The sequence below is a fragment of the Canis aureus genome, chromosome 32, assembly GCF_053574225.1.
Source record: "Canis aureus isolate CA01 chromosome 32, VMU_Caureus_v.1.0, whole genome shotgun sequence".
Lineage (NCBI taxonomy): Eukaryota > Metazoa > Chordata > Mammalia > Carnivora > Canidae > Canis > Canis aureus.
Genome location: NC_135642.1, coordinates 9134337 through 9147919, shown reverse-complemented (window position 1 = coordinate 9147919; position 13583 = coordinate 9134337). Strand labels below are relative to the sequence as shown.

Below are 13583 nucleotides of genomic sequence, written 5' to 3'. Positions count from 1 at the left end.
CTACCCACCCTGGAATGACTATGTCAGCACAGAGTCCCACAGTATTAAATTCTGTAGATCCCAATGTTGGCGGACAGGTCATGGACATTCATGCCCAGTAGTATAAGGGAACTCAAGGGAAAAGGAAACACACGCAAAAACTATTTTAGGACTTTCTGAACTTTGACCAGATGTTGACACTTCATATGAAATTCCAGACAGCTGTGATTATTTTTTACTTTTGTCATTTTTCATCAAGCAACAGAGGACCAAGGAGACCAGAACACAAATGTGAAACCATGGGCTCACTGAGACGATTCTGTCCATGTAAAGATCCTCTGGAAAAAGACTCCGAGAGTTATAACTACTGTAGTATAAACATAGGAACTAAGTTAAACCTTGTACATTTCTGTTGATCACTCCGTTATGTTGCCTCAAATAGTTTTAGAAGAGAAAAAAAAAATATATCCTTGTTTTCCACACTATGTGTGTTGTTCCCAAAAGAATGACTGTTTTGGTTCATCAGTGAATTCACTATCCAGGAGAGACTGTGGTCTATTTTAAACCTGTTGGGCCAATGAGAAAAGAAGCACGCCGGAGACCATGGTGAACGTCTGGCTGAACCTCATCCCTTGGACTCCAGCTTCCAGAATGTGTTTTCATGCCCGGCCTTTGTTCCTCCAGAAATGTGTCCTTTAGTTTCCAACAGATCTTTATAGTTTGTGCTTCATAAGCCAATTCTCCTTATTATTTTGGGGGACTCTTCTTCAAAGAGCTTGCCAGTGAAGATTTAAAGACGGAGCAGGAGCTTCTTCCAAGAGTTCTAAGCCTTGGCTGTGGACAAAACAATCTCAAGTTGGGCAGCTTTCCTCAACACAAGAAAGTTATTAATGGTCATAGCACCACAACTAGGACTTTATCAGGAACTCAAAGCTTGGAGGAGAAAAAGGAGCAAGAGAATACTGTAACAAACTTCGTACAGAGTTCAGTCTATTAATTGTTTCATGTTAGATATTCTATGTGTTTACCTCAATTGAAAAAAAAAAAAGAATGTTTTTGCTAGTATCAGATCTGCTGTGGAATTGGTATTGTATGTCCATGAATTCTTTTCTCAGCACGTGTTCCTCACTAGAAGAAAATGCTGTTACCTTTAAGCTTTGTCAAATTTACATTAAAATACTTGTATGAGGACTGTGACGTTATGTTAAAAAAAAAAAAGGTGTTAAGTCACAAAATGCGGTAATAAATATTTCATTTTTGATTTTTTGTTAGGCTTTTGTGTTTTTAATAGTTCTAAGGCAAGGTTGCACAATGCCTACTCCATGTGGTGTTACAGTAGGTGGTGGTTTTGCCCATATAGTTTTGGCTCTATTTCAAACTTACCAACAATTTTTAAGGTAACCTCCTCTAGTGGTTAGTAGATCTTTGGCTTATATATCCTACCAGCAGAAAACTTCTAAAGGTATGAAATTGTGTGTGTTTGTGTGTGCGTGTTATGAGCCAGGTTGAAAGATTACCTTCATTCATTTGGTCTAACCTCCTTTTTAGATGCATGATGTTGAAAAAAATACGTTCAGATAAAGCTTTTCATGTTCATCCTCTGCCAGAATAAAGGGCTTTTTCAGGGTTAATTTTACATCATGAGAAATAACTAACGTCTGTGCTCAAAGATAATTCATCTGCCTGTGTTTTTTCTCTGTCTTACTTACTAAAATACTGTTGAATATGTAAATTAAAATTTACATATAGATGTTCATAGATGAGTAAACAACTTCTATGGAGTTTGAAATCCTGAGTTGAAGAGATTACTTAATCATTAATATTTAATATAAATTATATTATGATGTCTTTTTATTTCAGACACCTCCACATGCAGACACGCTAGTGGGAGGAGTTGGTGACTTAAACGTAAATTTTTTTTCTGAAACAGCAGCAGAACAGGCAATGTAATGCCGTTTTCAAAGAATCACACAACATTCCTAGAAATCTGTGTTATTGGCTTGCTGGTACTGCACAAACACTGCCTGATAAAGTGTGCAAAGTGAAAAAAAGTGTTAGGTATTTGCATGCCCCCTCAATTTTTAAAATAAAGATACTATCCTGGAATTTGGGAACACCTACATTTTGAATCCTATGTGTAGAAGAGATAATATAAAACTAGCTCGGTGATGTCAGCTTGATAGGGAAATAGTTCACTAGCTCAGAAATCCAAGTTTGTGTCTTACTTGGAGTGCTGCCATCTTCCCATTGCAGAAAACATTAATAGGAGTTGTAATATAAAGAAACAAGGAAATAAACTTCTATTGTTTTGTATTATTTTTAGTTAGGTAGATTTTTTTTATATATATAAACACATTTATCACCTTAATGGATATGATGCTCTTTCAACGTAGAATTACCGCTTCTGACACAAACTGATTGTTAACGGAGAAATTCTGTGCCTCTTGGAAAAGAGCTTCCCTCTCACTCACCTTTGTTATCCCAGTGCACATGGAGTCTTTTTGCAAAATTTAAATATTTGTATATTTTTACTTTAAATGCTTTTAGGTAAAGTTCTCCATTTACAAATTAACTCACATCCACTCGGGGGAAAATGTTTGGAAAAGTTTTTCTTCCTTTCCTCTCCGTAAAGTACATGCTGCAGAGTTTATTTGTGTTTAGGAAGCTTTTGATGAAATCGCTTCATAATAATTTCATTTAAGTGGAGATCCCAAACCTCTCTATCCTTGGTTTTAATGACTAAAATCATCTCACGCACAGCTCCTTCAACAAATCATGTAAACCTTTAACCTTCTTAAATATTTGGAGATGAATAATAATTGTAATAAAATCTGTTTGCATTTTCTTGCCCCCCCCATATGGTAAGACCAAGAGGTAGTAGAGTTGTCCAATTTTTATAATGCTTTTTTTATACCACCTCAGAAGGCATTTGCTCCTATCTCGGGTTTACTATTTAGTATAAAGAGTTCCGATTTGGGTATATTTAAGAAAGACTCAGCTGTCAAAAGCAAAGAAACTGGGAATGGTGTTTTGACAACCATATAGTGTTAAAGGAAATACTGTAGTCTGAATAAAATTGCTTATGTTCTCCAAAACAAGAGTAACATAAAAACACTTTTTATTTATATGGAAAAGCAAAAGCAGAAATAAATTCCAAAGGTTTCCCTTTCTTTAAGAAATTCTGAGAGAACTGCAGTCGCCATCTGTTAAGGGTTGGGAATCGAGCAAGAAGCCACATTTAAACGGCAGAAGAAAAGACCAGGAAAGTCTGTGTCTTCCATCCACCCCTTCTCCCTCCCACCGCCCAGGTCAGCACTTCCCAGGTCCGCGCCCCGCAACCTCCGCAGCTCGCCCCAGTTAAGGCTGGCCCAGAAGAGTCGGTCGGGACCCCCGTGGCCTCCTCCGCCTCCCGCCCCCGAGGGCCTGTTAACCCGGAGCGGGTTTGGGAGGGGAAATGTGGCTAATATCTCCAGCAGCTGTCACAGGGCCCTTCCTTCAAAGGGGCTGGCCTGAGAGCCCCACAAGTTCCCCATTAGTCTTGCAGGCCAGCAATTTGATAAGGAGCCGGGACCTCTGCTGCAACATGCCACCGTGTTGAAGGGGCTGGGGTCTGGATGCGCCCAGGGGCCTGGCTTCGCAGGGGGGGCGGCGGGGCGTGCGCGGGCTCCCCTGCCTCTGCCCGCCGCCCCTTTGCAGGGTGTTGGAGGTGGGCCACCGGGCTTCAGGCTGCCGGGGTGGTGGGAGGGGCCCCTACAGCCGCGGTGGTCAGCTCGGGGGTCGCCCGGTCGGTCGTCGAGTCGCCTCCGTGGGCCGGGCCGGGAGGAGGCCGCCGAGCGCCGGGAGGGGGGACGCAGGTCTGATGGGGGCGGCCGGTCAGGCGGTGATGAGAACGGAGACCGTCGGGGCAGTGTTTGAAGGGAGGTTTTAATATTAATAGTTTCGGTGTAGAGACAGAAGGGAGATTGCGTCTGCGGCTCCTCGGGGCAGACTCGGGGTGACAGCGATGATGGATGATCCAGCGAGCCCAACAGCTCCTCCCCTCCAGCCCCAACAGTGTCAAAGCTACTTCAGTTGAAGCTTTAGAAATAAAATAAATAAACAGCATCGCCCCCCCCTGCCTCCTCATACACCTCCACCCCACCCCCACCCCATCCCGGCATCGATTTATAGATCATTATGAATCAATTACTGCTCTCGATACTTTCCCATTGGCTTAAATAAAACAGCCAAAAGATGAAAACGTGGGGGTTCGGTGAGGATTTTTTTCCCCCCATAGGTAGGAACAATCGCAAAATCCTTTATCTCATAATCAGAGGCACCGAGTTGGGAAGTGTGGAGAAAGGAAGGGGTCGCCCGGTAAATAACTGGCGGGGGGGGGGGGGTGCTAAGGAGGGGGTGTCACCCAGCTGCTGCCTTTGTTCAGAGGGGTTTGGGTTGGTGTTTGGGTTGTTCTGTTGGTATTTCTTGAGAGGGGGACCCCCGCGTGAGAATGAGATGCCCACAGGTTTTGTGACCTAATTATTTAACTCCTTTGGAGAAACCTAGCGGGTGTGCGTCTCGGCAAACATCAGATGGTGTTGGTGGTGAGGGCGCACATGGGAAAAGGTGTGGAGGAATGGGTCCGTCTGGAGGGCGGCTTTGCACTTTGTTGTGAGCCACCGTGGGAGGCTCTGCCGCCGGGAAGGGGGGTCTCCCACCCGCAACGCCCTCCTCGCTCTGCCCGCGCGATGCGCCGTTTTTGTGTCGCTGGAACCGGTTTGGAGCTGGGACTGGCCGCCCCCAGTCGCCCCCACCCCCGCCTCGGCCCCCGAGGCTTTTCTTCCCTCCCCTGCCCCTCGGCGGCGGCGCTCGGGGTCCTCTAGGTGTTTCTATGACTACATTGTGTGTGTGGGAGGGTCAGATGTGGGGGTTGCCCGCGAGAGGGCCGTTCCTGGGCGATCATTTATCAATGTCACCCACATAATGATTCTCTCTGCAGCCTCCTATTGATGAGGATAATTACATTAGCTCAGAGTGACTGATCAATGAAAAACCACCACACAAAAACTTCTTTACTCCTCTATAATACCAAAAACCGATACAGAAATAACATAGAAAGCCTGATTTTCTTTCCCTTTACTATCCACCAATAGATGCTGCCCCTCCTCCCCCCCAAAAGGACTGGGAGTAAAGTAAGAAAATAGACCCAGGTTTGTTTCGTTTAAAGGAGGATGCAATTTTTTGCCCGTGAATGCATTTTCTCAAAATGCTTTGGCTTCATTCCCCCTTTGGTAGAGAATATCAACGGATTTGCTAATGTGAGTTGCTTTTAGATTGGCCTGTGGTTTTCCGTTCTTTTTATTTCTTTCCTCCCCTTTAGACATTTTTTTCTACTTCAAAAAAAAAAAGAATTATAAATAACTGGAAAAGGAAATTACCCTAGGTCCTCTCTCTCTCTCTTCTTCTTCTTCCTTTTTTTCTTTTTCCTTTCTTTTTTTTTTTTTTTTTTGTTGTTGTTTAGCCTTTATTTAAGTCTGGTTTTCTTTTGTCTTTATCACTTCATAAAGTAGCGCAATTAAAGATGTGATGTTGCCTGGGTACAAAGGCTGGATCTATAATACGGCGACATAATACGCCGTATTCTCGCCTGAAAGTTTGCAGCTAAATTACGATTTCGCCTTTTCTAGACTTCAAAAAATCAATATTTTCTCAATTAAAGAGAATTTTAATGCTTTACTTGCGAGTTGTTAAAGGCGTTATAAATTTTATTGTGATGCTTCTTGGCTTCGGAGTAGATGCAGGAGACCGGTTGATTCTCGTGGTCTTTTTCCTCTCAGAGAACCTAGTCCAGAAACGTCCAGGGTGTCAGATCAAATCCAAGCAACAAAGGTAAGGAGTGTGCCGCGCAGCGAAGGGTGGGGAGCCCCCCGGGGAGCCCTCCAGCGCCAGAGCCCATTGTCTTGGATATTTTCACCTCTCTGTCCCGCCTCCCGAAAGTGACAGAAGTGTCCATTTTACTCTCATCTTTCCCAAAGAGGAGCCGTAGGACTCCCATCTGCTCTGTGATGGCCAGAAAGGCAGCAGCATCTGGGGGAGCATTCTAGACCCTTCCCAGCACCCCCCCTTTCCTCTTCCCTCTCCTTATTTTGCCAAAATTCAACTCTGAACTCTTGCACAAATTCTGCCATATTTTATATGTTCTGACCTCTATGTCAGAGCTCATTCCCCACCCTCAAGAGCGCTCACTGTTTACAGATGTTTTCTCCTTGCACACGTCCCACCTAGTAAAAGTTCCCGCAGAGAATTAACTGTGGTGTGTTAATAGCCCAAGTCTGCTACTGCTCTCTCCTGCAAAGTTGAAATCTGGTAAGGTGGAGAGTGGCATGAACTAATGCTGGGGAGCTGCTCCAGGCCCACAGGAGCCCAGACTTGAGAATTCCAGGCCCAGGGATTTGATGGGAAGCAACGTAGTGAAACTTTCAGGATGTAAGGCAGAGGGGAAGATAAGAAAATGAGGCTAGAATGAAATCTAATAAAAGGAGAATAGGGTAAGGCAGAAAAATGAGCCTTTGGGGCCGGCTTTGTAATTTAAAAAGAAATAATAATGGAGGGAAATCGAATAGTTAAGGCTTGCTATTTAATTTTTTCTTTTCTTTCTTTCTTTCTTTTCTTTTTTTTTTTTTTTTAAACCCAATGTCTGTTTAGGAGCAAGTCCTCAGAGATGCAGGAAGGGCCTGAGTTTCCAAATAGAAGTGCTCACAAAGTTCCTTTCCAGTTTAGCCCTTCAGTTAATTTGCTGGGAATGTGAAGGCTGGGGGAGAGGGCTATGTGTGTGGTGTACCAAGGGCTCAAGTAAGAGTACGGTGGGAAGGGGCACCTAGATATAATGAGGCTGCTGTTTTAAAGCTGAATAGAAAAGTGGGGAATGGAGAAAAAGCCGCCCAACACTGCAGTACACTTTCAAGCTCTTCTCATCTACCTGCTTTTCCCCCCCTTTAACCACACTATCAAATATTATACGTAGGTGGGGATAATTTCTAGTTCATCTTTGGTCTTGCAGCCCCACCCAGTTGATCCCTCTCTGCTTGGATGCCTGATATGTAAGCCTAGACCGTGGCCCTTTTATCAAGTGAGTGGGGCTTTGTTAATGTATTTGTACTTTTCAGCTTTCAGTGTAAGTTTCTGGCTTTGGAGGAAGGAGGGGTGCAACAGGGCAGGGGGAGGGGCGCAGAACACAAAGACTATCTAGTTCTCACCAAGCAGGTTTCAAAATAGGAACTTAATGGGAAGGGGAAAAAGGAAAGAATGAGGGAAAAAAAAAAATAAAGAGAAGAGGGTGAGAATTGCTTATCACAACAGGTTTGCTTGTCTGGAAGAGAGGTGATTCTGCGGCTATTTCTTTCCCTTTGAGGATTCTATTTTCTTCATATTGAAACATTTTCAAGTTTTAATCCTTTAGCAGGCAAAACCTCAATATAAATATGACATGGGCCACTGGCAAAAAAACCGAACTTAAACTCAGTGCTGAGGGAAGGGGCAGAGTGGTGGGGGAGAGAGCCCTTTCTGATTAATAACTAGCAGGGTAATGTTGAGGGCTTTTTCTGCCCGATTGCCTTTTTGAATTAGAGCCGATTTCTTCACACTTCAATAGTGCCTGTCTCCTTTAAAATGACTGGCAGATTTGTTTCTCTTTTTTTCTCTCCCTGAGACTTAATGATGTAAATTTTCTAATTAGTTAAATCATATTGCTTAGAGGCCTAATATTTACTGTGTAAGAAATGATCATCCTGATTTGGACCTCTTGAAATATTCCAAGAAATAACATTTGGCTTTTAGGTTGAGGGATGAGAGAGGAGGAAGCTGTGTTACGGGAGGCAGTTTAGAGGAGAGAAGGCACAGACCCCGGCAACATGTTAAATTAATAGTTGAAGTTGAGCTGGGCTCACACCCCAAGTCCGCTTTTATTTTTCAATCAGCGAAGATTTAATTGGCAGCCCTCAGGCCGGGCGATCTGATATTTTCTCATTAGTTTCCCATCACTAATCTTGAGTGTTAGATTGGCTTAAAGGTTGTCAACATTTGACCAATTTTATTTAAGGGGGGAAAAAAATCACGCATTATGGCTCCGGGATGTGAGATCTGCAAATAAATCCTGCTTGGATCAGCGGAACTAACAGGCGAAAAAAATGTTGACTATTCATCGTCGCGTTTAATAAGTTGCATTAATGTGTATTTCAAAGCTACGGAGAGCGAGGATGCTGGCGCTGCGGCGGCGCGGAGGCGGAGCGGCGGCTGGGGGGGCCGCAGCGAGCGGCGGGGCAGCGCCGGGAGGGGCAGGAGCACTCGACCCGAGGGTAGATACCCCAGGCGGAGCAGCTGTTGGGGGTGCAGGATCGCCGGCCCCCGCGCCGTCCTCCTGCAGCTGCGGGAGGCTGCAGAGCGGGCCTCGAGGCCGCGAGCCGCTCCACGGTCTGGTCCACACGTGACGTCAGAGCGCCCCCTGCTGGCGCGCGGGGCAGGCGGCGGCGGGTCGGCCCCCTGCGAAGCGAGCGGCGGGTCTCCGCGCCCCCGCCCCGCCCCGCCCCGCCCCGCCCCCGCCGCGCGGACCCCCCGCCGGCGCCCCCACCCCGGCCTGCCGCGGAGCCCGCGCGGGGGGCACCGCTCGCCACGGCTGATCATTTAGATGAATGAGTAATAATAGTGGATATACGTAAAGTACGAAGGGACCCCAACCTTCACTTGGCCTCCGGGCCGTAAACTATCAAATGGCTGGGAAAGGGGCACGTTTTCCTCCCCCAAATTCTTTTCTTCCCTGGTTTTCCCGCTGTAATTTGTTTGCTCCTGCCGAACTGTACACTTCGAGTCTTTTAATAGGGGCTATAGAAGTTTTTTTTTAATGGGCATGTGATGGGGGAAAGCGGCTAACACAAAACAATATTTTGCAGCTTCGCCAGAGAAAACTCGCGGGGAGCTCGGCCTCTGTCAGTAAAGTCCCCGAGGATCGCCCGCGGCGTCCAGTTCCTCGTCCGGAACGACCCTTCCCTGCACCTCTAAGAAGTGCGGGTCCGCGTCTGATTTTTTGCCCCCGAACCAGACAATGTTTAAAAGTTGTCCCCCACCTGCCCACCTGTGCACACGCACACGCACACGCACACACACGGCCCTTTCGCGCGTGTCCCCTTCCTCCTCCGCCCGCGCGGCTCCGTGTTGCTGGAGGCGGAGAGGGCGGCCGAGGCGCCCCGCACGAACCCGCCGGCGCCTCTGACACTTGGTCGCAGCCTCGCGCTCCACGTCAAGCCTAAGTGTGGGGCTCGTGCTCTCCGGAGGGTCGGGCCGCCCCCCACCGCGGGGCCTGCGGGCTGTTTCGCGCCTCCCGCTCGCTCCGCGCGGCCGCGGTCCTGCGAGGGCGCGCAGGTCGCGGAGCCGGGCGGGCTCGGGCTGCCTCTGCTCGGGGAGGCGGGCCCCAGCCCCTCGGGCCGGTCCTCGGAGCGCGGCCAGACCCACGCAGGGAGCGCGGGTCCGGGGCGGACCGAGCCGAGGGGCCGCTCTCGGAAGGGAGCTCGGGGCCCGCGGTTTGGTGCAGACCGCTCCGGGGACCGGGCGCCGCGGCGCGGGGAGACCTGGGGCCCCGGACGCGCGCGTCCTGCCAGGCTGCCGCGGGCTCCTCGGTCACTGATGTGCTCGCTTCTCTGGCTCGTCCCTGGACGCCCCCCGTGTCACACCTTCTCCAGCGCTCCCCTTGGGGATGCCCTGAACCGAGACGGGGGCCGGGGGCCGTCAGGGAAGGAGCGCTCCTGGGGCAAGGCGGAGGCGGCCCGGGTCCTCGCGCCACGCACGGGCTGCCTCCTCCTCCTCCTCCTCCTCCTCCTCCTCCTCCTCCTCCTCCTCCTCCGGGTCGTGTTTCAAGAATTACTGGGGCTATTGTGACAACTGAGGTAAATTACATATTTATGCTCCCAAGTTTTTATCATCATCGTCATCGTCATCATCGTCATCATCATCATCGTTTGGTCTGTTGCGAAGAAGTTCAGGGAGTCCAAACTTCTCTAACTATAAATCCTGGTCTGGGCGGGGGTGGGGCGGGGCGGGGGGAGCAGAACCTGCCACCTGCCACCTGCCACTGAAGCTGACCTTTGCAAAGGACTTCATCAAGCTCAGAAGTGGAAGGAAAGTCATCTGCAAACAGTGCTGGTTCCTTTAAATACGTGTGTATGTATAAAGCACCCCTTTAAAACATATCTGCATCCACCTACCTAGGATAAAGAAAAGGAAGCAAATGTCCCCCAATGCAATTGAACCCAAGTAAAAATATTCCCAGTAAGATACTCTCACAGATGAAGAAAATATGAACATCTCATTGTATTTGTCTCAGTTGGACTTAATGAAATTTGGAGACACTGACAGTCTGGTCAATGTTCTACGTAAACTAATGCAAAGGTCCTTAGGAAGAGACTGAAGACACCTCTTGCCATTAATCTTCAACCACTTGAAGATTATGATTAAATGAATGGGATCACTAAGCATTATCATTTCAAATAGCCGTTAACTGTCTCCACCCCTGTATTGTGGCAACAAAATAAACTCTCCGGGAGGAATGGTGTTCCTTCCTTTTTTATCTTTGCTTTTGTTGGGCTCTAAGAAGAAAGGGGGAAGACAGAAGAAAAGAAAACCAACTCGAAAGTCTTGGATTTCCTGCTGTTAAAAAGCTGCTGTTTGTTTCTGATTTCCTCTGTCTTTTGCTACACAGGAAAAAGAAATCGAATGATATGTCTACATTTGATGAGAACTAAACACTACAACAACAGTGAAGGTGCATTTGCTGTATTTTCTTTTCCCCTTGAAAAAAAATTTTTTAAGAAAAAAAAATCCACCAATTTAGCGGGCTGAAAATTGAAAGGTGCTCACTTGTCCACATCTATTTGCTGACTTTCATCACTTGAATTTGTAGGCTTTTGCGTCAAACAGAAATTATGGAAAAGAGAATTAGACACTTGCCAAAGAGCAACAATATTATACACTTTCAAGTAAATTCCACCTAATCCTGTATTTGAGTGCTGAGGGGGTGTGTGCTATTTTCCCCTAATAAACCTCAAAGCCCTCATTAGACATAGAGAAAGAGGGGTGGAGAACTCTATTACCGGGCATTCTGACAAAAAAAAAAAAAAAAAAAAAAAAAAAAATGGAAGCAGCTCCTCTCTGCTCCTGGAGCCCTAGGAGAGGACGCCCCAAAATTATGCAAAAGCCGCAGTGTTTTCCCTGAGAGCCCCGAGTTGGGCAGACCTTTCAGAGAAATGCATAGAAATTAACATCATAAAAAAGCAAAATGTTGAAACAAAAGGCAGTGGCTAACAACCACCACCACAGAACCCGCTAAAATTATTCTTCCAAACCCTGTGAATTTCCAGATGCCACAGAAAATCAATGCGAAAGCGCCCCCCCTCCCAACCGAGTAGACAGCTCTCCTGCGGGGTGGGGTCTCCAGCCGAAAGTGGAGTTGGAGATCCCACCTCCCCCGAGCAGGGGGGTCCCCCTGGGCCGCGGGGCGGGGAGGCAGGGGGTGCCCGGGTCCCCGGCCGTCGCCTCCACCTGTGCCCTCCCCCGCAGCTGGGGCGCCCAGGCGGAGCAGCCGGGCCCATTCTGTGCCCCGAGTCTCCGGGGGGTCCCGCGAGCTGGGGCTCCTGCCGGGCCGGGAGGAAGCCCAAGTAGGTCCCCAGGGGCCGGAGATTCGGCCCGAGGACGGAGGCTACTGGTCTGGGGTTCCTGCGACTGCGGGTCCCGGGCCGGGCGCCCGAGCCTGGTTGGACAAAAGGCTCACAGGCCACGCCGATCCCCGAGCGAGTGTGAAATGCAAAGAAGGGGGGCAGTCTCCTCCCTCCCGTGTGTGTGCGTGTTTGTGTGTGCATGTGCGCGTGTGCGTGCGTGTGTGGCCACGTGCACTTGGAGCGGGCCTCTGGCCGCGGGCGTCAGCCGGGGACGGTCACCCCCGGGCTCCCCGGGCCCGAACCACACCCACCCTCGCCCCCGCCCTCCCCGCCCCCCGCCGCAGCCACCCACCCCGCGCCCTCCCCTAAATCCCGGGCCGCGCCCGCCCAGGTGTGGTGGCGCCTGTAACTGGAAAGTGCCCGAGAAAAGGTCCCCCCAGAAAGGCGGCGGGGGAGGGGGTCGGGGGCTGGGAAGAAGATGCTACCTCCAGGGCCCGGCCCCATCCTCCGGTAATTGTCATCACACCCCACCCTCCCGCCCCGACCTCCTGTTTCCAAGCAGCAGAGACTGTGGGGTGGCGGGGATCCGGCTCCGCAAACGCGCGGGCGGGTGGGACGCGGGCTCCCGGGGACCCGCGCAGCCTTTGCGGCGACGCCAAAGTATGATCTTCATTCTCCTGATGAAGGCGCGCTCGGGAGCTCAGCCGGTGCTGCCTGCGCTGGGTGTAACGGATTCTGTGCAACAGAAAAAGACGGACAACCCTCGGTTATAAGTGATCTGCTCTAATGCGGTTCCTTTGCCAGGTTCGGGTGTCCTCGTGCAGGGAGGGCAGCACCGAAGCGGGGCCCGCCCCTGCCCCCGCGGCCAAGGCCTCGCCCCCTCCTCCCCCAGCTTGTCTCCCGAGCTCCCCGTTCCCTTTCCGGCCTCTGCCGGGGTCACGCGAATTCCCCTGTCCCCGCCGCGGCCCTGGGACTCCAGGCAGATCCACGAAGTCCCAAGTGTTTCCCAGCAACACGCTGGCCCAGGAGTAGGCCCCCGGGGTTCGTGGACCCGTTGGCTTTTTGAAATCAGTAGAAGTGGGATGTTCACCACACGCAAAGGTGGGAACACACCGGAAGGATTGTTTCTAACCCAGTACAGGGCCAGTGCGGGGGGGGGAGGGGGCTGGCCAAAAGTAACCCCGTTTTAGCTCTAGCAAATTGCCACTCATGGTACTTTTTATTTGGAATTATCCAGACCCTCTTAGCTCTCCATTCGTGCCCAGTAGACACATTCTCAGGTAAATGGGACTTTAAGAAAAAGAATAAGATTCTTAATTGCCATTCATTTATATATATAAGCCAAATCAGAGGAAGAAAAGTCCTGTGTTCTCAAGATGAAGGGTTTGAAGGCAGGCAGGCCTGCAGGCAGAGGGGCGAGCAGCAGGCACCCCAGAGCCCAGCCCTCCTGCCTGAACCGCTGCCACCTGGGCTCCAGCCCCACTCTCCACCCCAGGCCCACTCCCCCCACCCAACCTCCCTCGATGGGGAACAAAGGAAGTTCTTGGGGCTGATACCTCAAAAGGCTTAAATGAACCCCCGAGGTAGATGTGTCTGTCTCAGACCTGCAAGGTGAGGCAACAGTAGCTGGGATCTGGTGTGTCTCTGAATCCAGTTACATAGAGCTCCTTGGTCTACAGTTCCTGAGCTTCATGCATTCTGTCTGTCTGTCTGTGCTCCCCACCCCTACCTCCTTCTACAAACATGCAGCGTGACCGAGGCCCACGTGCACAGAAATACCCACAAAGCTCTGCAATTGCGACCTCTTCTCTGGCTCAGTCCTGCCCTATTTGCAAAACCCTTGAGGTCTCCCTGGCTGAGGAAGAACAAGGCTCATGCTGCAGGGAGGACATGGTGCTGAACAGGCTGGCGGGTGGCAGTTTT

General features: G+C 49.6%; 1 protein-coding gene across 7 annotated transcripts in view; it reads left to right on the top strand.

Moving 5' to 3' along the window:
• MEIS2 (Meis homeobox 2) overlaps positions 1-1240 on the top strand; it is a 205710-nt gene extending 204470 nt beyond the window's left edge. For all 7 annotated transcript variants that reach the window (XM_077880520.1, XM_077880518.1, XM_077880524.1 and 4 more), the window contains one exon: positions 1-1240. This exon is cut by the window's left edge and continues 186 nt beyond it. In XM_077880520.1, coding sequence (XP_077736646.1) covers positions 1-101 — 101 coding nt within the window. In that variant the 3' untranslated portion in view covers positions 102-1240.
• Positions 1241-13583: the final 12343 nt, after the last annotated feature.